The 24,868-nt window shown below is 31.0% G+C and overlaps 2 protein-coding genes across 2 annotated transcripts in view; one reads left to right on the plus strand and one right to left on the minus strand.

The window, feature by feature from the left end:
* LOC125857134 (WD40 repeat-containing protein HOS15-like) overlaps window positions 1–24,868 on the plus strand; it is a 281,455-nt gene that overhangs the window by 143,392 nt on the left and 113,195 nt on the right. The gene's annotated exons all lie outside the window — the stretch shown is intronic.
* LOC125857149 (protein MRG1-like) lies at window positions 1,456–9,106 on the minus strand. Its single transcript, XM_049536830.1, has 11 exons — window positions 8,985–9,106; window positions 8,673–8,878; window positions 6,909–6,962; window positions 6,708–6,721; window positions 6,146–6,291; window positions 5,691–5,728; window positions 5,373–5,477; window positions 3,994–4,073; window positions 3,296–3,465; window positions 2,655–2,739; window positions 1,456–1,672 (listed from the first exon to the last, which is right to left on the minus strand). The coding sequence occupies exons 2-11, from the start codon at window positions 8,874–8,876 to the stop codon at window positions 1,582–1,584; spliced, it is 987 nt and encodes a 328-aa protein (XP_049392787.1). The 5' UTR covers window positions 8,877–8,878; window positions 8,985–9,106; the 3' UTR covers window positions 1,456–1,581.

A 24,868-nucleotide genomic window follows, 5' to 3' on the forward strand; every position in this document is an offset into this window, starting at 1 on the left:
AAATTTAAAATTTCTTTATTTTCTTAAAATATCATATCAAATAAAAATATAAATCACATAAATTAAAATGAAGATAGCTTTAGTCATGAAAGTTGTAGTCAAAGTGGAGTATCAAACAACTTCGTTGACTTTCAAAACAATACTTATTGGCGTGGTGAAGGGTGTGGGGTGAGGTACCCCATGGAAAACAATATCTTCAATTCATCCTCTAAAGTCCAGGTTTATTTGAAGCAGTCTACATCACACTAAATAATCTTCTAGAAAAGTTCTAATATGAGGTACTTTCTTATTTTCTTCATCTACTAGGTATAGAATTTGTGACAGTACATGTTTAAATGTCTTCAACTAGATACGTTGATTAAGAGGTACCTGATATAATAATAATTATTATTTAATTATTATAATTTCAAAATAATTTTGAATTCATTTATGTTGCTTTAACACATCATACACTCAAAAATGCTTTTAAATAGAATTTTTATACGGTTGGAAATAAGCTAAAAAAAATTGTTTCTTAAAAAAAGCAGAAGCAAAAAATTATTTTTTTGAAGACTAAAATATCACTTACATAGTTACATATTTACCAATATATCTCTTATTAATTAACATATTTCATAAGTTTTGTTAAGTTTCATTCAAGAATTTTATTTTTCATTTTTATATGATAAACTTTTTATTTTATATATTATTTTATGTATTATTAGAAATAGGTAATAATAATATTTAAATTTATTTTGCTTGATATTTTTAATTATATTTAATTCATCATGTTAACATTATATTAATATTTTATTTATTTATTTATCTATGTATAATATTGATTAATAATTTGAATATGTACAATTTAATTTAATTAAAGTTATGTATAATATATTTAAAATAGTTTCTCTCTCCAAAATAATCTTAAAATATATTAATACTTGCCCTTTTTCGTAAAAAAGATAGCCAAACACAAATTGCTTATCAAAAGCACTTTTCAAATGAATTTGTCAAATAGAAATTGTTTTTTTAAAAAACCTTTTCAGAAAAACTATTTTTAAAAAACACTTCTAACAATAAACAGTTTTTAGCAGCAATGTCAAACAAGCTCTTAGCCTCGGCCACAGATGACAAGTAAGCACTCCAACTTTGAGAATGCAAAAATCTCAACTTGATCTCAACTGACAACTAAACACTCTAACTCATCCCTATTGTGTGTCGTGAACACCCAACAACACATAAATTGTAAAAGTGTCTAGAAAATCATTTTATAAGTTGAAGTGTTCGACTAACACAACGAAGACGAGTTGAAGTGTTTACTGATTAAAACCTGGATACAAAGAAAAAGAGGTAGAAATCTCAAATAGGGTCAACAAACACATTTCTTTCTCCTATCTAATATAAAATATAGTTTGGGTTCTTAGATAACTGTTTTCATGAGCCAGAACATAGCGGCATAGCCACTGCAACAGGCAATAAGTAGCAAAAATTACTAGTTACATGCCTAGTAATACAACATAAAGTTGTACACTGGAAACCAGAGAATATACATCACCAGGTGTGATACAGAAGTATATACACTAGAACAAGAAAGGTTCCAACTCAGTTTTCCTCTGTCATGACAGCCACACCAGAATCGTCTGCAGAATGGTACGTCGACAGGAAAAATGCACTTTGATTCTTCTGCAGGAATCTGGAAGGAAGGAAGATAAGTTAGATAATTCGCTGAAATGTAATAACTACATATAAAATGAGCAACAAACATCCATTATCAGCACGCGATTCCAAAATAAGATATCAGTTGTTAGAATACGAAAGAATTGGACTTGTACAATTGGCTATGGAGTAATGAGATTTAACTCACGAAGTTACCTACTAATCATGGTAATCCACATTTGATATAGAAAGTCAATGTTGAGAACAAAGTTACTCCAGGGAGTTCTAGCTAAAGGCGGTCTTTCTTTCTTTTAGGCATCTACATACTAAAGGAGTTACTTGAATAGATTGATAGAGTTGATCAAATTTTCCTAGGAATTAGAAGGGGCAAAACAAGGTATAACTGAATTCCTAGGAATTAGAAGGGGAACATTGAACGGTTGGAACAAGGACAAAATATGATGCACTGCCAAGGGAATCATCCTGATCACCATTGGCCAAAGATGAAACGGGATGATGTCTTCCGCTCATCTATGACCAGTATTTGCTGTAGCAATATCAAAGTCCGAATTGTGATTGTGTGTATGAAATCGAAAGAGACCCACAAATTGCCCATCGATCACACTCATTCCTCTGTCCTAAATAATCTCCGGGAAGCTGAATTTGAATATTCCGGAGGACATGGTAGATGATCAATACTATGAATCAATCATATCATGAGTTATTTAATGGGAGTTCTAAGAATGATGATTGATCTTCTCGTATTGATGCCTTGACTGATGATGGCATGAGGAAATCGGTATTGAAGGTCTTAATTTATGAACTAATGATTTCAATTGATAAGCCTTCACCTTCTTATCATGAAGAGGAGATTTTTCCACTCATTATTTTAGGTAGACATACACACTTCTCATATTCTCTTTAAGTATTCCTAAAGTCCTAAAATCATCAACAACAAGTGGGGTCTGGAGAGGGTAGAAAATCTGTGTCACCATGTCAGAAACATAAGATATCTAAACCTGAGAAAGTCTTGCAACTTCTGCTTCAACTCTGTCAATGTCTCATCTTCAATACTTGCATAGAACAGAATCTCCGGCAACTTAACTGCAAACAAAAGAAGTGGCTGTTAAAGGAATATATCGATGTTGGATGTCAAAGTCAAGTTTAAACTAAAATCAACTTCACAATCATGAAGTGACATTGAAACTCGGCAAAACCATTCACAAGCATCTGTCTCACTCACTTAATGTATAATATACTAAGGCTGCTTACTACTCTGTGCCTCTGCAACATTGAATTCTGATGCAAAAGACAAAAAGAAATTATTTTACATCTTGACACCGGATTTAGTCTTGACCACCTATGGCTCCGTGTAGCCAAATAAATAATCTACAAATATTTGTGGTTACTCCCTGTAACTTATCCAAAGAGGGATTAGATGAAAATAAAAGGTTCTCCTAGCTGGATGAAAGTGCATAGCCATTAGCCAGATGGAACAAAGTCACCAAACAGCAAACTTTAGCTAATTACACACCCAGTAATGAGACTTTGAAGTCAACAAATATAGGTAGCTATGTTTCAAACATATAATACGAAAAATAAACAGTTACATATTATGCAACATCGAATTGCTTGAAAATTTGATTAAAATGGAACATACCAAAAAGGCGTAATAAATGCTCAGCTCCATACACAGAAGAAGGTGAGACATCTTCTTTAATCGATTCTTCGAACTGTTCCCTCTCGTTTTTGTAAAGGAGCATAGCAGGAAGTGCTTTGTTGAAGTAGCATTGCAAACCATTAAGAATCTCTCCGACAGACTCAGATATCCTTCACCCACCAGAATCAATTAAGTTAAAATTCAATTTACTAGTCATTAAGCTTATAATACTTGATGAATGGAATCAATACTACTCAAGAGCTTCACCAAAAAAAAATGCTACTCAAGAGATCAATAAATTAGAAAAGCTAAGAAGAAAATTCAGCAGATTCTCCCTCTTCATAAGATAAGGGAAAGAAATGAAGCAGATAATAGGTGGTCATCAAAATTAAATAGATATTCCTAAGAGTTAGTTGTCAAAACAAATCCACGAGAGATAAGACACAGAAACTTTGCAGTTCAACTCACAGATCGACTTAGAAGATTCTTTGCAACAATGAAAGCATTTTTTATTGATAAATCAAGTTCAAGGAGATAATTTTCTAGACCATAAAATAGTGCCCCTCTCTTCTACTATTATTATAAACAGGACAGAGATTCTAAAAAAGTAAGATTTAATGAAATGAAAGGAAATAAAATAGTAACCTATCAATTAATTAGAGAAACATTCAAGTGGATATAGATGATAGAGAACTTACAGTCCATCCTTTTTCAGCCGATAGTCATGATATTTCTGTAGTATTTCATCCACATTTGGAGAACGAGGAAGTCTGACAAGCTGCATAAAATTGTCCCCGCAACTCAATCAAATTAACAGGATAGAGAGACGTCAATTATCCCCCCAAATCCCAATAAAAGACGGAGAAACGAGACACACCAGATCCACAAATTTGAACAGAAAAGAAAGCAGAGTGTATATGACATTCAAGATGTGAATTCAAGTTAGGTCAAAAACATCTTCCTTTAGGTTTCAGTAATAAAAACTTCTATTTTCAGAATATGACATCCTTCCCACCAGAATGAGAGTTCTGAGAAGGATAAAATAGGATATTTCTCCTTCTCTAGGTCATGCCAACTAAGCTAAATATCTATCTCAGTATAAATCTAGATGAAGTGCTCAACTTTATGCTTTAGACCTACAAAAACTCTTCTGAAAACTTTAATTACAAGTCAACTATCTCATTTAGCCCCAACTTGAAACTACAAAAAGGTGACAATGGAAATAACTGCTAGCAATAGTGTCATATCAAAGACATTGTTACTCTCTTCTTCATGTATAATTGATCTTTTACCTACAGCATAAAGGGTTGAATCACAACGAAGTTGAAAAAAGTTTGTTAATGAGCATCTGCTGCTTTCATTCCACAAGAAATGACCTACTTTTATAAGTATTAACAATACGCATTGCTACTAAAACGTTTGATAAGCCATTAGAGACGTTGAAATAGGGAGATGTTTGATTTTTAGTTTCAAATGTGACAGTAGAGTTCTAAACAAAGGGAGTACTTGTCAAGTTTGAAATAATAAAGCAGAACCAGTCTATTAGTTTGTATTGTCGGAGAAACGAAAATAATCACCAAATTAGCTTGAATTATTGGAGAAGAATTACTTCACAATTTATTGAAAGATATCAGATGTTTTGCATTAAGAAAAAGAAAGTAAAAGCGTTTTGGAGATAAGAGAGTGTAATCAATCACATATTCCTCCTTTTTTTCCTGGACAGTGATTCTAAATTCGTCTTCTCATCAAGCAATTAAGTAAAATTAAGAAAGCAGTGTACAACTTAGTCTACATTATGAATTGACTCAAAGCACAAAACAAAAGAAATGAGATATGAGTTTAACAGACAAAGTTCGTAGAGTAAACTGCAAATGCTCAATGTTATAACTTAAAATAAAGAAGGAAAAAATGAACTCCCAGTCTACACCAAACTACTACAAGTACAATAACAAAAGAGAGCAGGTTTGAGAATATGGAGATTTTTCATGAAAAGTAATTAAGCAACATGGCGTAGTAGATATCCTATCAATGTTTTAAGGAGACAATCAGAAAGTTAGAGCATTTATCATGTCCTTACCTTGCCCAAGTGGTTGACAAATTCACAATCATCAATCAGCTGTTTCTTCAATTGTGGCGGTATTTGGATATTGACCAGCTTTTCTGGAGGAGGACCATCCTTGTCCTGACAAACAGCTAGATTATAATCTAACAAGTAACATCTAAATCAATCAAGAAAACTCACAAAGAGACCTAAAGGGACAAGGAAACCAAATGGACATATTTTTACAGAAAAAAGTGTAATTAAAATAAGGACTCTACCTTCATTATTGCAACAGAAACCTGAATAAGCATCCGATTTTTAGCACAGAAAAGGTAAAATAGAACACAAATGTACCTTCGGAATATCACTCTTTCGCTTTCTGCCTCTTCTCCCTGTAATCAAACAATAACTGAATGAAATCAAGTACATTATAAACTTCACAGATTTAAGGAGGAAATAAACTACTAAAGAAGCATAGAGAAAAACAAGATAACAGCAGAAAAAGCATGAATTCTGAAAATCCTATAGAACACATCATAATAGGAATATTTCAGATCAAAGATGTAAAACCTGTGCAAATGAATTAACACCTGGAGCATGAAAAGAATACTTTTGTCATCTATAGAAAATAGTCTTCTTTGAAAGCCAACAGATGGACTCTTCTAATCACAGAAAAATAGAAGTAACCCAGCCCATCCGCCATGAAAAGAGGAGGGGAGAATTGTAGACCAGCAGAGGGGATCTTTTCACAGATAGGGCAAGAAGGAAACCACCCTATAGCCAATTCAGTAGAGTACAAGTGATCTAACCTGTAGAACCTTTTGTTTTCGTTTGTGATCCACGTGCAGCCTTCTCATTTTTATCTGTATCCTGTTTTTTCTTAAGCTCCTGCTGCTTCTGAACATTCTCTTCTGTGTGTTTCATTAATCGATCTATGCCCGCCCATTCATCCCAGCTGTTAAAAAGTGAAAGAGAAATCAAAAAGATAAATGCCTTCCTTGATGAAATGCACAGAAAGTAAATCAAATAAACCACTCTATGCTCGACCAGGTATAAACCAAATCACTACTTACAGTCACCAATACAGGCTAGAAGCATCGAAATAACATCTGATTTCAGTAAACTTTTAAGAAAGGGTGGAAACATCAGAAGCAGATCAACCGTTTATAAAGAAGGAACTTGAGTCAGTTGAATGAAAGGTGAACTAGTGTGAGGGAAAGGCTAGAGACTACCCAATTGACTTTAAAGAACCATATGATTATGGAACTTATCGAATAATCAAATGCACGTCAATTTGAAAACTTGCCGCCAACAAGAATTTTATTTAGAATTAAACTTCTGCTTGAGGAAAAGCTTGAAAGATGTACTCACCTTTTGTTCCAACCCTGAAAAAGGAAAAAGAAGCATTGGTTAAGCACATATCTAAACAGTCACCTTTTTTTGCTCCCATGCAACAGATTCATATCCATGAGGAAGTACTCTCTACCAACTAAACAGAAGATGGATGACAAAAATGTTTACTGTTAAAAATGGGATTTTTAAATATCATAGAGCTGGGGGGCTGATACTTACAAGATAATGAACAAAATATCTCCACTCCCTCATGTGATACACAGCTTTTTGAACCTTCTCACCCAGAAAAAAGAAGAAGAAAAATTCAAAAGCAGTAGATGAGTACGAAATTCATGGGGAAAATTGGCATTAAGCATAAGATTAACTAATATTAGACTTTTACTGGTAAGACAGAATTATAGACTGGAAGTTTTACACGAAGAAAACAAAAATCATCTGGAAAGGTTAGATCTAGATACTAGCTAGCAACATGATTCATGAACCGAATCCCTTCGCAATCCACATGATCAATGACTTCCTCTCTAAATTAAATTAGTTTCTACTTTAGAAGATTATTTTTCTTATCACCAAATTCTCTTCACAACAACATAATTTATGGTCATTTGATTTTAAGTGTTGTATGACATATTGAAATTAGGCAATTTCTTCTAGGATGAGTCAGACTCCAGTGGGTATAGAAAATCAAAATTAATTACGACGTTAATGATTCTCAATGCAGATGGCAAGGAGGTTGTGCCCGTAACAGATCAATCCAAAACTAGATTCATCAATTTTAAAATATTTCCTTTACAAGAAATGGAATGATAGTGAATTAAAATCAAGTGGTTGTCTATTAAAGTGAAATGTAAGTTCTATAGAACAGTTACAAAACCAACAACTTATATAAGGGTGAATGTTGGTTCCTTAAAGTTCAACACAACCACAAACTGAGTGTTGTGAAATGTGGATCCTACAATGGATGTGCGGCAATAAAGTCTAGCCAAGATTAGAAATGATCACATTCACGAAAAGGTTCAATTAGCACACGTCGATGATAAAATGAGAGAAGGTCACTTGAGATGGTCCCGTCATCCGTCCATAGATGTAAACCCATGGTTAGTGAGATGTTAAAAGGGAGTGAGGTAGACCTAACATAATTGGAAAGGAAGTCGTCTCGAATGACCTACAATCCCTTGCAATCCATATAAACTTTGCAAAAGTAGGGCAAAATGGAAGAAAAAATCTATACAGACCATATCTATTAGTTGAGAATAGACTTTAGTCAAGTTAGCACTCAAAGGCGGAGCTAGGGTAGCGCAAGGGAGTTCGTCTACTAACTACACTTATATATACGGTCAAAAGTATTTTTTATGTATTATAGTTAATGTTGAATCCCCTATGTTTACCTCTTTACATTCTGAAAATCCTGACTCCGCCACTATTAGTACTTTTACTTAACGACCCTTGCTTTCTAGAGATTTTGAATTCTAACGGTAAATCTTGACTCCGCCACTATTAGTACTTTTAATTAACGACCGTTGCTTTCTAGAGATTTTGAATTCTAACGGTAAATCCTGACTCCGTCACTATTAGCACTTTTACTTAACGACCATTGCTTTCTAGAGATTTTGAATTCTAACGGTAAATCCTTGTATCTACCTTAATCATCTCCCTTGTGATCTTATATATATCCGTATGTATTCCTTATCATCCCAATTTTTAACATAAACCATAAGACAAGAATACACCAGGAAAAGACTACTCTTTTTTCTTCTTTAATTTGTGGGGATGTAAGAAATGGTGGAGGGGATCACAAGGTGTGAATTGAACCCTCACCAACACAGTGAAAGTACAGGTAGACAACCAACTAAGCTACTAAAATTACCCACTCGATCAAATTTCTACTCAAATGATTGAAATCATACAAGTCAAATAAAAAAGTAGTCTTTTTACCCAAATGCAAAAAAAAAAGGTTCAAGCTTAGCAGGGGTAGGAATGTTGTACCTTAGCTTCATAGAGTTGTAGGCTATGAAAGGCAAGAACTTTTTCACCTTCTCGAAAACGGGATGCAGGAGGCGATGGATAGTCAACAGGCTCAGCTTTAACATCAGCCATGTCAATGTCAGTATCATGGGTGGTGGAGGCGCCGCCTTCATCGGCGCCGATGGTGGAATTTTCCGTTACTCCAGCAGCATTTGAGCTCTCCATTTCTGTACAACAAATTAAAATTAAAGGGTAAATTACATAAAGGGAAGAGTTCAATTTTTATATACAGTTGAGCGTTTTCAATCGGAAAATCAAGAAAAAGGAGCGTACCGGTCAGGTGGCGGAGAAGATGATGATATGGCGGCACTCTGCTTACTGGAACCCAAAATTGGCACTTTCTTCTTGTTGCCAATTGCTGTAGAAAAGGTTTTTATATATATATATATACACATTTGTTTTTTTTAGGAAGAGTGGTAAATTTATTACCCTTTTTGCTGTGTCCAAATGAGTATATTATTTTTTTCTTTACCAATGTGATTTTTAATTTGTTTGATTGGTTCAGGTAAGTCATTAAACTTATCGTTAAAGTTTGAGTGATAAAATTGTACTTCATCCATACCATTTTATATGTCATATTTTTACTAGTATTTTTTTCTCTTTTATTTTATTTTATACCTATTACAAAACCTTCATTATAAGTGATGGCACCACCACTGCTAAAGTTTCTGATCAAGGTTAACTTGCCTTAAAGAGAAAGAACAAATAATTTTTTCTGGTGAGTAGAAGTAGTCTTTATAGACAGAAGAATCCTCTCCTCATCGGCGTAATATTGATATTCCCATACAATTTTCTAATAGCTTCTTTCATTATTGCGCAATTCAATTTACTCCATAGATTTAATTTCCGATACAATTCAATTTTTTCCTCTTCCTAATGTTTGTGAAAATAGCAAACCGAATTAAATTAATCAAAATTTCTTTGAATTTTTTATGCTTCCTTTTGAAGATACCAAATTCATGATTAACAAATTTAAGAATGGGCATGGACTAGAGTTGCTTTCATTGATTTCCGCAGAACGAAGCGGACAAGCTTCGTTATTCTTGAACAATGAAGGAGAAGAACAATGAGTAATAATGATTCAGATGAAGTATTTAAAGAAATTATTCTTCATCTAGCCATTTTAGTCGACAGGTAGATTACATTTGCTAGCTCCATCATTAGAAAAAGAGCACTTAACATTGTTTGTATATTCGAATCACACGAACGAGTTTTTAAGAAAGAGTTGTTGCTTATATCTACAAATGTGATAAAAGTAAGTCAAATTAAGTTGTATATATTCATGATGTAAATTTGTAATAATCCCGGCCCCTACAAAATATATTCGTACGTAATAAGATGGCAGTTTTACCCTATTTGGCTTACCCTTTCTTTTGTTTCTTTTCAGAATAAACAGTTTAACAGCTACGACTACACATGCTATTATATTGGAAAATGAGTTTAAATTTTGCGCAATAATAATGTATAGTTTTTTTTTGGAGGGATTCTTACTGCCCAATTAATTTTTTTCCCAGTTAATGCCCCAAATATATGTCATATATCTATAATGTATACCTGTGATACATATATAATATATTCATATATATTGTTTATAATAATGTATCTATATTATATAGATAGCGTATAACTATGTATATGTGATGCATAAACAAGATATCCACATTACTATACACAACAATCAAATGAAGTCGCGCGGAAAAAAGGGTATCGATTCTAATATGAATTTAATGGGATAACAAATTTAGCAGAACAAATATATTTTTAAAAAATAAAATTACAAGTGTAAGAGATGAAAATAAGAGTGGAGACGAAAAATTGCTCATTTTTAATAACTTAATAATTATTGGGCCATTTTTTGGTTAATGCAAGACAATGACCGAGGGGTCATTCTTTTTAATTTTCTCTTCTTTTTTTACTATCGGAATTTTTTGAATTTAAACAATTAAATTGACTTTGAATTAACATACTATATAGTACTCCTCATAATAAGTTAGCTTACTTTGATAATCTTTCTTATACTTTCTAATTATTGGTGGTAAAACATTATATATATATATATAAAATTATTCAAGAAATCCAAAAGTAAAAATGCTTTTAACTTCTACATCAACGTATAGTAATACGGTAACGACTAATTTTAAAACATAAACATAAATGAAAGAACATAAATAATTTTAAGGTACTAATTAAATGAAAAAAACTCATAAATGAAGAACAAATCAAAATGATTCGGATAAATTTCATAAATAATCACTTTTCAGCCCTTACAATTGGAAAATAATAACGAAACTAGTGTTCTAAATTTTACAATAAAACACCAAGATACTATCATGAAATTTCATCTGTAGAATCTGATAATGATTATTTTTTTTTTATCAAAGACGTAAGTTGAAAAACAACCAGCGAACACTATTTCTACTAATGATTCATGCCAGTGCTAGGTCTAGAATTCTTGATTCCTCCATGAATCAAAGCATGAATTGGTTTGTGGTGTCCACTTCCCTTCGGACTTGGTCCTGCTGTTTTTATTCCCTCAACATATAATTCTTTCATAAATTTGATGTCGATGACACTTTTCATGACTTGATTTCTAGAGAAATTAAGAGCACGAGCTTCACTAATATTAAATAAAAATAGCAAGCACAAAAAGAAATAAATTGTGATAAAAATTGCAAAAAAATTGAGACCTCTAGCCATTTAGACCTGAGAAATGTAAATGAATGATATAGATTTGCTTGAATGTTGCATGAAAATGTAGTGCTATTTTGCCTGCTATTTATAGTAGATGATGCTAGAAAAAACATAGTGTATTTCATAAGGGAAGTGCCATATTTCACAAGGGAAGTGCCATAAATCAAAACGGAAGTGCCATATTTTCACTATTTCAAAGAGAAGTGCCATATTTTCACTATTTCAAAAGGAAAGTGCCATATTTTACTATGATATGAATATTTTCCTCATCTACTTTTAATAGTCCTGATTTTCTTTTTTTTAGTCAAATGATAAGAATTTTAATTAATATTTTATATGTACTCTTTCATCATATTGATATGCAAAAAAATTACAATTTAGAGTATTTTTCATATGGTTTTTGAATATTTAACTTTATTGTTTAACTATCGAATTAATATAATCTAATTTAACTTTGGAAATTAGTCAAATTAACTTTCGAAAAACTTAACATGACAATTAAAAATGGACGGAGGGAGTAACATTTTTTGAATTTCGAAATTTAAACATTTCTATCTTTGATCGTAATTTTTTATATCTTTTATATATTTTAAATTGTCAATTATTGTTACTTAATTTTTTTACAAATTATTAAAATATTTATTTCCTTTCATTAGCGATGCTATTAATTTTTCCCCATTACTTATTCACTATTTGAAAAATAGATTTTTAGTTTATTGCCACTCTTAACTTATCAAAATTATAATATTGTTTTCGTGTTTTTCCCTTATCATTAATTATTTATTCTTCATATTATTCTCCAAGATATGAATTAATAAGGGTATTGCGATACAATAAGTCATGTTAATCACTGTTTGTTAATAAATATGACAAATCTAAATATAACAAGTAAAAATAAACGGAGAAAATAATTAATTTATGTTTGTTGTAATTGCTTCACATTAATAAATTACACCCACCATTGTACTCTATAAGACTGATTTTTAAAATGACATATCAAACAAACACAGTTACAATAAAAGATAGAGATTTTTTTTTAAAAAAAAAACATTGTCTTGAAAATTGAAGCTTAAACAAATTGTATCAAGAAGGAGAACAAAACATTCTTTTAATATAAAATATATAGGGAAATTGAGGTGAAAAGATTGAATTTTCAAATTTGGATCAATTCATATTGAAATTTTAGCTACAATTTCAAACTCAAAAATTGGAAATGGTTAAGAGCTTACTAGTATCGAGTATTTACACCAACTAAATAAATATATATATATATATATCTTAATTATCATGGTTAATCAAAGTTAAAATGTATTCCCTTCATTTACTTTTAGTTGTCATGTTGTGCTTTTTGAAAGTTAATTTAATTAATTTTCAAAGCTAAATTAGATTACATTAATTCGACACTTTAACTAAAAAATAGATATTCAAAAACTATACGAAAAATATAATTTTTTTGAATATGATGAAAAATAAATCATAAAATGTAACTCAAAATTCTTATAGTTTGACTCTAAAAGGAAACTATGATGATAAAAGTGGACGAAGGGAGTACTTATTAGTAATGAGACGTAGTTAAATACTCCTCTGTTCCTTTTTACTTGTCATTTTTGACAAATCAAGAAAAATATTTTTTTTTACCTATTAAACCCTCAATTTATTTAGAGAGTTAATGCTTATTAAAAATGTAGAACCTCTTTAATGAGTAAATCAATTTTGGAATTCTATTAATTAATTGAGATAAAATGGAAAACTTTCTCTATCAATTATTAGTATTTTTTTAATATGTGTGTCAAGTAAAATATAGACAAGTAAATAGAGAGAGTAACATTCTAGTTGAGTTCCCAACTTCATAGAAGTCCATTGAATTCTGAAATGTAAGAACTAGAAATGCTTTATTCAAGAAAACTCAAAAGCAAAAATTGTAACATCTCGCACCTAAAAACGACTATAAAGAGTTTAAAATATGAAAATATTGATTTTTGGAAAGAATAAGGAAATCTGGAAATTTTGTCTAAGTTAAGAAAGTGAGTTTTGGCCATTTTCAAACGGCCATAACTCCTAGCTCAGGAGAAGTTAGGAGCAACTCTTGATATGTTTGGAAATCCCTTGGAGATATCTTTCCAACGCCACCGATATTACACAATTTCGACATCGTATGAGTGAGATATGACTTTTGGAAGTTAGGATGTTGGATTGAGGAAAGTCAATCCGGATTTAAGGAAGGGCAAAGTAGTCTTTTCTCTAATTAATTTCCTAATTTGATTTTAGGAATTAATTGGGGTAAAACAAGACTTTATTCAGTTTAAAATAAATTAGAATTTACACTAGGGATTGGAGAGGAGAAGAAAGAAGAGAAAAGAGGAGAGAAATCAAGAAATCACCAAGAACGTTCAAGCTTTGCAAGAGATTCGTCGGGGGTGATCCCTATTAAGGTATGTGAGATTTCTTTCATGTTGGGTTAGTTCACCCGCACACTAACTTGTTTCAATTCAGCGAAATTGGAGTTGTTTGAATGTTAAGAAAATGAAGTTCTTGAATAACATTGTTGAATTCTTGTGGGTTGATTGTTGAATGCCTAGTGTTGAATTGATTCATGTTTCCGGGTTGTTTTGCGAGTTAGATTGGTTGTATATTGAGGGTACAATTGATCCTAGGGGTTTGGGGAAAGTTTCATGGAAGTTTGGAGGGTTTAGAGATGAAAAACTGAGGAGAAAAGTCGAGAACACCTGGGTACAGGGGTTGGGGTGTCGCGCCACTCAGCGCGCCCCAAAATGTTCTCTGAGGTTTGGCCTTTGGCGCGTCGCCCCAGCCAGAGCGCCCCATCCAGCTCTCTGAGGTTTGGGGCCTGGCGCCCCACGCCTCTCAGAGTGCCAGGGACGCCAGTTCTTCCCATTTGTTCCCCACCTTCTAGTACGTGTTCCTAAGTGATGTACCTATGTTCCTAGTCAATTCTAACATTCTAAAATACATCTAAACATCATGAAATCATCCATAAAGATGAGATCATGAACCTTGAATCCATAATCCAATTCAAGGAAAGTTAAGATTAAAGTCAAGAGAAGTAAGAGTCAAGTCAAGATGAGTCCTTAGAGTTTTCCAAATGTTTTAACTTTATTTTAAGACTTAAAGTTCAAGTTGAGTAAAGAGTAAAGTTTGAAGTTCATTTCTTCAAAAGTATATGGGGACTAAGTATTCCCAAAGGGATTTAAAATGTTTTCACATTTAAATAAGAACGAAAGCTGAAATTTCCAAAGAGCCTTCAGGCTAGTTTTTAGAAAAGAGTAATCGCTTTCTAAATGAAGCAAGAAGGGAAACTTTGATTTCCAAGATAGCCTTTGAGCTAAGTTCTTTTGAGCACTAATCTCAAATCACAGAGGAAATATGTTTTAAAAACATATGAGTCAGTACATTTTTGGAAGTAGTATTGAGCACCGAATTGGGGGAGCGTTCAAAGAACCCACAGCCCCCATAGTTACATGTAGCCATCATGGGTAGAAGAGGTTCATATTTTTTTAGATGAATCTTTTTCAAATTAGACTAGTGGATCCATAAGGCAGTTCAGATTTTGTGCCTTTGGTCGGGTATAGAATGTTTTGGCAGCGTGAGGTTGATCGTTGTATCATCACTATAGCTCTTATGTGATGGTTGTCGGTTAGAGAAACTCCCACAACAGTTATTGTATTTCTATATACATCCGTTCAATCGTATTTCTAGATACATCTCAGATTTGTTGTATCTTTGCATACACACAGAGTTTATAACATGTTTTAAATAACTTTTCTTTATATTGCACTTGCTTTAAATTGCTTTTTATTGAAATGAGTCAGTCAGGTTGAGTTGAGTGAGCCAGGTAAGTTATTCAGTTTCTTTCAGATTCCTTCTAGCCTATGTGTGGTTTAGCATTCCAACTCGTATACTCGTACATTCAATGTACTAATGTCAGTTGGCCTGCATTTTATTATGATGCAGACGCAGGTAACTAGGATTAACATCCAGCACCTCGTTGATTCAGTTGAGCAGCTCGGAGTCAGTGGTGAGCCTCTTTGCATTCCAGAGGACTCTTTTATTCGCTTTCAGTCTTTCATTTATTAGGATGTCGTAGGGTTTGTCCCAACATCCATCTCAGTATTTTAGAGGCTTCATAGACAGTCAGATAGTTATTAGTTCAGATGTCTTTCTTTATCTTTCAGATGTTGTTTAAGACTTAAGTGCCATTTTGGCCAACTTATTATTCTTTAAGTTATTATTTGAGACTGTTTCATTGAGTTAAGTCTTCCGCTGAGTTAGGTAAGTCAGGCCAAGGGTTCGCTTGAGCCAGAAATGGTCTCCAAGTGCCAGTCCCGCCCAGGGTGTAGGCTCGGGGGGTGACAAAAATATTTTAGGAAAAATCCTTTCGGCCAGAAGATTTGGCCAAAATTTGGTCAGATTGGTATTTTATCTATGTTATTTTACTTTTTTGAATATTTTTATCCTTTTAATTTAATACCTCTTTAGTTTACAAATGAAAAAAGATCACTTTATTTTAAAATAAAAAAAATATTATAGATTTTTTAAATTTCTGGACAAATTCTGACTAAATTTTCTGGCTATTTAGTATTACCCAATATTTTAAGTTTTACATCAACATATATAGTAATACTGTAACGATTTATTTTAATTGAAACAACATAAATAATTTTAATGTACTAATTAAATGAGAAAAATTCATAAATGAAGAAAAAATTAAATCGATTCGGATAATTAAGCACCAAAATATATTATCAAGAAATTTCATTTGTAGAATCTGATAATGATCATTTTTTTTTAAGTAAAGATATGAGTCAGAGAATACTATTTCTACTAATGATTCACTAGGGCTAGGTCCAAAATTCTTGATTCCTTCTAGAGTTAAAGCGTCCATTGATTTGTGTCCGCTTCCCTTCGAACTTGGTCTTGCTGTTTTTTTGCCTCAGCATATAAGTCTCCCACAAATTTAACGTTGATTACATTTTTCATGATTTGATTCTCATGAAGATTAAGAAAACGAGTTTCACTGATATAAAATAAAAATAATGAGCTCGAAAAAAAAATTGTGAAAACTAAAAGTGTAAGAAATGTTTTATCTAAGAAAATCCAAAAGTAAAAATGTTTTAACTTTTACATTACCATATATAGTAATACCGTAGCGACTTATTTAAAACACAAATGAAAGAACATAAATAATTTTAAGGAACTAATTAAATGTAAAAAACTCATAAATGAAGAACAAATCATGATTCGGATAAATTTCATAAATAATCACTTTTCAGCCCTTACAATTGAAAAAAAATAAAGAAACTAGTGTTCTAAATTTTACAAGAAAACACCAAGATACTATCATGAAATTTCATCTGTAGAATCTGATAATGATTATTTTTTTTATCAAAGACGTAAGTTGAAAAATAACTAGGGAACACTATTTCTACTAATGATTCATGCCAGTGCTAGGTCTAGAATTCTTGATTCCTCCATGAATCAAAGCATGAATTGGTTTGTGGTGTCCACTTCCCTCCGGACTTGGTCCTGCCGTTTTTATTTCCCCAACATATAATTCTTTCATAAATTTGACGTCGATGACACTTTTCATGACTTGATTTCTAGAGAAATTAAGAGCTCGAGCTTCACTAATATTAAATAAAAATAACGAGTTCAAAAAGAAATAAATTGTGATGAAAATTGCAAAAAAAATTGAGACCCCTAGCCATTTAGAAGAGAGAAATGTAAATGACTTTATAATATAATATAGATTTGCTTGAATGTTGCATGAAAATGTAGTGCTATTTTGCCTGCTATTTATAGTAGATGATAATAGAAAAAACATAGTGTATTTCATAAGGGAAGTGCCATATTTCACAAGGGAAGTACCATATTTTACTATGATATGAATAGGTCTACACTCATTCTCTAGATAGATGTAATGTATTTTTTTAGTCCATTTTTAATTGTCATAATTTTTTTATAGAGTCACATAATAAGAACTTTGATTAATATTTTAAATATATATTTTAATCATATTGATATGCAAGAAATTGCAATTTAGAGTATTTTTCATATAGTTTTTGAATATTTATTATTTTTGTTTAAAATATTGAACTAATGTAATCTAATTTAACTTTGAAAGCTAGTCAAATTGACTTTCGAAAAATGCAACATGATAATTAAAAAAGGACGGATGGAGTAACATTTTTTGAATTTCGAGATTTAAACATTTCTATCTTTGATAGTAATTTTTTTTTATATCTTTTATATATTTTAAATTGTCAATTATAGTTACTTATTTTTTTGTAAAATATTAAAAATAGTCATATTTATTTCCTTTCATCAATGCTACTCCCTCCGTCCCATTTTATATGACACTTTTCGAATTTCGAGATTCAAACAAATTTATCTTTGACCAAAAGTTTTTCATAGATCTTTTAAACATTTTGAATTATCAATTAATGTGACTTATAATACTTTTTACGTAGTTTACAACTATATAAATTTCATTTCAAGAAATTAAAAATTTCATGCGCACATTTCTGGTCAAACTTGAACTGTTTGACTCAAAAAATGAAAAACACCACATAAATTGCGACAAAGAAAGTATCAATTTTTCCCATAAAATATAGATTATACATAATACTCCATTAAAGATAGCCATATATAATTTCTTTCACATCCGTTTATTTCTTTGTATATGAAAAAAATTACTCCCTCCGTTTTCATTTACATGTCGTCCTTACTAAAAAATAAATGTTGTTTAATATTTGTCATTTCTCAAAATTAATGCAAATGACACTATTATTCCTATTTTACCCATGAGAGTTGTTAATCTTGAAAGTGTGTATTTTACCAATAAAGAAAAACTAAGTACTTATCCATTCATTTTTACTTGTTCACTATTTGAAAAATAGATTTTCACTTTTACTTGTCACTCTTAACTTATCAAAATAATAATATTTTTTCATGTTTTGCCCTTATCATTAATTATTTATTCTCCATATTATTTTCCAAAATATCAATTAATATGGATATTGCGATAAAATAAGTCATATTAATTACTGTTTCTTAAAGGATATAACAAGTAAAATGAACGGAGAAAATAATTAATTATATTTTGTTTATTGTAATTGCTTATATTATTAAATTACACCCAGCATTGTACTCGATAAGATTGGATTTTAAAAAAGAAATCTCAAACAAAGAAAGTTACAATAAAAGATAGAGAAAAAATAAATAAATAATTGTCTTGAAAATTGAAGCTTAAACAAATTTTATCAAGGAGGAGAATAAAACATTCTTTTTATATAAAATATATAGGGAAATTGAGGTGAAAAATATTGAATTTTCAAATTTGGATCAATTCATATTGAAAGTTTAGCTACAATTTCAAACTCTAAATTTTGAAATGGTTAAGAACTTACTCATATCGACTATTTACACCAACTAAATTAATATATATATATTATGTGATGTAAGAACTAGAAATGCTTTATTCAAGAAAACTCAAAAGCAAAAATATTTTAATGTTTACATCAAACATAAAATAAATGAAAGAACATAAATAATTTTAGTGTACTACTATTTTATTGAGAAAAAGTCATAAATGAAGAACAAATTAAATCGTTTCGAATAAATTTCACAAATAACCAATTTTTAGCTCTTATANNAAGTTCTTCAAAGTTTTGTTCTAAATATCTTAGGAATACAAGATGAACAACAATAATAATATTTTTTCATGTTTTACCCTTATCATTAATTATTTATTCTTCATATTACTTTCCAAGATATCAATTAATATGAATATTGCGATAAAATAAGTCATATTAATCATTGTTTCTTAAAGGATATAACAAGTAAAATGAATGGAGAAAATAATTAATTAATTTTTGTTTATTGTAATTGCTTATATTAATAAATTACACCCAGCATTGTACTCTATAAGATTGGATTTTAAAAAAGAAAGTTACAATAAAAGATAGAGAAAAAATAAATAAAAAATTGTCTTGAAAATTGAAGCTTAAACAAATTTTATCAAGGAGAATAAAACATTCTTTTTATATAAAATATATAGGGAAATTGAGGTGAAAAATATTGAATTTTCAAATTTGGATCAATTCATATCGAAAGTTTAGCTACAATTTCAAACTCAAAATTTTGAAATGGTTAAGAACTTACTCGTATCAACTATTTACACCAACTAAATCAATATATATATATATATAGAAAATTCAAACAAATACAGAAAATACAGAAAATTACAGAAAAAACATACAGAAAATTACAGAAAAAACAATTACAGAAAATTCAAACAATTATAGAAAATACAAAAAATACAATAGATTTTAGATAACAGAAATCACAGAACTAATACAGCGGAATAACAGAAATCAACAAATACAGCAGAATAGCAAAAATTTAGATTTTTGTAAATCCTACTCAGTACTCCCTCTTACTCGTGTCTGGTCATGTTTATCTCATATATATCCTGTTTTTCCCCTTTTTTTTTTTTTTTTTTTTTTATGTTACTACCCCATTCATCTCTTCCTTTTAACCTGTATTCTTAAAAACTTCTTCATTAACCCCACCCCGGAAATGGCCAACAAGACGTCCCATAATTTTTGCGGACTTTTTTAAGGCCTTAGAAACATCCTAGGAATTTACAGGTTAATCAATCGTTGTTATTAAGAAGTTAAAAGTCTAACCATATACTAAGGGTATTTTTATACTACAAACATATTTACATATTAAAGCAAACATGATTTAAAACATACATACTTTACATATATTTTTAGAGAAAATTACAGGAAACATAAGAGACTTACATGACTTAGACGGAGAGAGGTTTCCCTTTCGGGAACCCCGACTGACTCTTACACACTTAATACAAACGTTTTTACAAGCTGAATATTACAAGAGGGATTTTTAGGAGTTTTTGGACTGAGTAGTGGAGATTATTTTTCTGAACATTAGGAAGGGGAATATGTTGTGTTTTTTTTTTTTTTCTTACATCCTCTTGAGTGTGGAGGAGAGTCTTTATATAGAGGCTAAGCGGGACTTATCATGAAGCGTGGATAAATTCTAATGGCCAAACGTGGCCGACGCACTAAGATAGTGGTGTGAAAAGTAGTGGTACTAAGATAGTGGTGTGAAAAATAGTGGCCTAGACGTGGCCGACTCTTGACACGATAAGCTCAAATAATTCATGTCGGGTACACATTTGGGCCCCATTGCACATGCATTATTTTCACTTATTGACACAAATTTAGACACAAACTATGACGCGTGCTTATCAGTTTTTTCCTCTTTGGAGGATAGTGATAAAGTAAGCACTCACAAGACAAACGTGGGCATACCCACATGGCACACTTTTATTCCTACTTTACTTTGTTGTCTTATTCTTCCCCTTCTTCAGTTTGTCTTCATCAAGTATCCAAGTTGTACAGAGCTACGGAATCAAAACTCATTCTTGAATCATCATCTGCATTGGGATCTTGAGTATCTTGATAATACAAATGTTCTCTATAGTCTTTTTCTCCTGAGCTGTTGGATCTGGTTATGTTATTATTAGCATCCCTTCTTGAACTAGTATTAGTTCTATCTTGTTCTGTATCTGGTACTAATCTGTCTCCACTTGGATCTGGATTTTGTGGAGTAGTAATTACATGTTTATCTTATCCCTGTTGGAAAAACTGTTCTAAAGTCTTTTTTATTATGCTCTCTATTTTATCATTCTTTTTCTTTTTATGGAGCATAGTCTTTTTTGTTGTTGTCTCTATCTGTGTAAATGATCTGGGTAACCTTCGCCTGGATGAAGAACCTTCACCTTCACTTTTTGGAAGTGACAGCCATAAACGGGTTTGATGTGTCTTTACCGGCTACCGTTTGAACCGGACTAGCTGTATCTTTATTATCCGATACAGTGGATCTTATTGCATTCATTGGGGAATGCACACCCTGCTCATCCATTTTTTCTAGAGATGGAAAGCTCTTTTCTGAGGTCTGTGTACTGGTATCAATCTTCTGAATGGAGTCCTTACCTTTGAGTGATTTTATCTGCTCTATTAGTTTAGTGTTCTCTTGGAGTAATGCTTCCACCTTTGCATTTAATCTTTTGAAGGCCTCGGTCATTGAAGAACAATGGTCACAAAAGATTATTTTATCTGTGTCTTTTTGGATATTGTATTGAGGGGTCTTTTGGGGATTTTGTCTGAGGGTTGGAGAGATATAGTAATTTGGACCAAGTATCCCTCTTGCATAATCTAGTGATTCAGTAAAATCATTAAAACCTTTAAAAAGAGGAGTTTTAACTCCGTTTATAGACTCTACTACTTCTATCCATGTTTAAAAAATACCGTTAGTCTTACCATGTATTACCACATAATATTTAAATTTATTCTCTCTACTTTTGTCTGTAAAATATTGACATAAAGCATTTAATGAAGCTATAAAATATTTATTGTCTTTCTTATTATATGTCATCCATAAATTGTCTGCTAAGCATTTCTGAGGTTTGTCTAACACACATTCTGGCAATTGTCTAAAAGATAAATTCGAATTCAGATAACATACGATCCATCACCTCTATTGATGGTGTCTGAGGTCTAAACTTCATATTACTTAATACAGTCTGAGCATATGAGTCTGATGCTGAGGCTACTCCTTTGCCTTTGTCTGTTGAACTAGTCGGTCTCATGCTGAAACAAATATACGATTAAGTTATTTTAATATTTAGTCTACTTAATTGATCTGCTAAACTGTTATCCTTTCCTTTTATATATTCAAAAATAACATTTGGATATATAGATATAGTATCCATAAAATTTAGCCATCTTCTCTTGCTACTAGCTTTTTGATTTATTTTTTGATGAAATTTAACTATGGCTTCACAGTCAGTTCGTACTAATATCTCATTTTTATTTAAAATATATAACTTAAAACTATTAAGACCATATATTATTGCTAAAACTTCGGCATCTATACTGCTCATATTTCCTTTCTCTTTATATTTTCTACTTTGATAAGCACAAATTTTTTCTTCTATCTTGTCGCTGTATTTATTGGGTCTAGCTTTTAACACAGCTCCCCATCCTTGGAAACTACCATCGGTTTCAATTATTAAATAATCAGTTTCTAATGGTATACTTAATTCTGGAATATTTTTAACTTTTTCTTTAATTTGTTGGACTAATTTAATGTCTTCTATATTGAAATGTTTTTGCCCTTTGCTACCTGTTTTAGAGTATAGTGGTCCTGCTAGTTTTCCTAAATCTTTAATAAAATTCCTAGCATAATTTACTAGTCCTAAAAAAATTTGTAAATCTTTTCTATTGTCTAATTTATCCGGCATATCTAATACTGTTGTTGCTATATGTGGTTGTAATTTAATTTTACCTTCTCCTAATGTTACTCCTAGAAAATTTATATGGTTCTTACATAATTCCATTTTCTTTTTACTTACTATTATTCCATTTTTCACAAATAGTCTAAACACTATCTGTAGATGTCCTAAGTGTTCTTTAATATCTTTACTAAATATTAAGATATCATCTACATATACTAAGACAAACCTTTTATAGTCACCAAATATAGTGTCCATTTTTCTTTGAAATATTGGAGGGGCAGTTTTTAGTCCAAATGGCATGGCTAACCATTCAAAATGTCCTTCCGGGCATGTGAATGTTGTCCATTCTATACTTTCTTCATGCATTTTTACCTGCCAATATCCTGACTTTCAATCGAATTTACTAAATATTCTTTTTCCTTGGATTCGATTGATTAATTCATTTTTATCAGGTAATTTATATGCATCAGTTCTTGTATTATCATTAAGTCTTTTGTAATTAATTACCATTCTTGCTTTACCTTGCACTATCTCACTATGATTTCTAACCATAAATGCTGTTGATCTATGTTTTGATGTAGATCTTCTTATTACTCCTAAATTTAGTAATTCTTTTATTTGTACACTAAAGTCTTCCAAGTCTTGATTAGTTGCTTCAATGACAGCTGCTTTTATTATGTATTCAGGGTTTATGATATTTAATTTACATACTACTTTATTATTTTCCCAGTATTTTAAAGGCTTTTCTCCTATTATTTCCATTTCGTCTAATATTCTTACTATGTTTTCTAAGTCCTTAGGACTTCTAATTGTACCTATCCTGTTGATTCCTGTTTGGAAATTATATAATTCATTTTCTACTTCTATTAGAGTATAATCTTTTTCTCTTATATCATATTCTTCTTCTTCATCGTATTGTTCTGTTTGGCCTAAATCTTTACAACATTGGTTTTTATCTTTGCAGTTTTTACAACATATCTGTGAACTATCATTTTCAGAAGTGCTTAGAGATATACCAACTTGTCTTCCTTTTGTTTCAAAATTTAATAGTTTGTACCGGTGTATAAGTAAGATGCTTAAAGAATATTACCCCATCTCTTGTAATTAATGTTCCCCCGTTATTTTGTATCATAAATTTTAATCCTAATACAAAATCTACATTTATGTTTAGATCTCTTACCCATATCCTGTCAAGTGTATACATTGGTTTATAAAATTCATTACATGTATTAATAAAACTTACCTGAGTTTTTTCGATATAATGTTGGTAGGTATTGTATGTTCCATCCATTTGCATGGCTGCAATTGGCTTGTCTAATGTTCTGATTAATTTTGGGGGTAAAATCTTTTTATTTATTATACTACCTGTACATCCTGTGTCTACTAATGCTAAAGTTTCTAACTCAATATCTTGTATTTTAAGTCTGGCTAAGACTTTAATAGTAGTGGATTTTTTATCTTCATTACATATGAAATTTTCATAATGGTTTTCTCTAGTTTCTATGTTCATTAATTCTGCTTCTTGGGTAGATGTGTTGTACATCCCCCATTCTTCTGTCTTTTGGATCGATTCTGTATTTTCTTCAGGTTTTTGTTTTCCTTTTTCTAACGACATTACCTTTTGCTCTAGTTCGTTTATTCTATTTTCTAATGTTATTAATCGTAAATTTATTGTATCATTATTTATATCCATCTTTTCACGTCCTTTTATTTTTATTTTTAACAGGTTTTCTATGCATGTGATACATCCTTCAGCATAGCAAAACTTACATTTTGCCCTTTTTTCTCTACTTGGATACCATTTACATAGAATACATTGGTTACTATCTATTCCTTTATTCCTTTCAAATTCATGGGTACATTCTTGTAAAACATTCATCATTGTATTTATTTGTAATTCTTCTAAGTCTATTGTAACACCCCGACTTTTCAAAACGTCTAAATTAACTTGTATATTCGTGGAAAGACAAGGAGGGTGAGTAATAAATTAAGAATGATGTGGTATGTCCTATTTTAAGTGTTCAAGTGTTGCATCTCAAGTTAGGTAAGTGGCAAAATAAAAGTTGGCGGAAGTTATCGTAATTTCCTTCTTAAAGATTTCTCTGAAATTTGGGTCAAATGT

The sequence above is a fragment of the Solanum stenotomum genome, chromosome 2 (genome assembly GCF_019186545.1).
Source record: "Solanum stenotomum isolate F172 chromosome 2, ASM1918654v1, whole genome shotgun sequence".
NCBI lineage: Eukaryota > Viridiplantae > Streptophyta > Magnoliopsida > Solanales > Solanaceae > Solanum > Solanum stenotomum.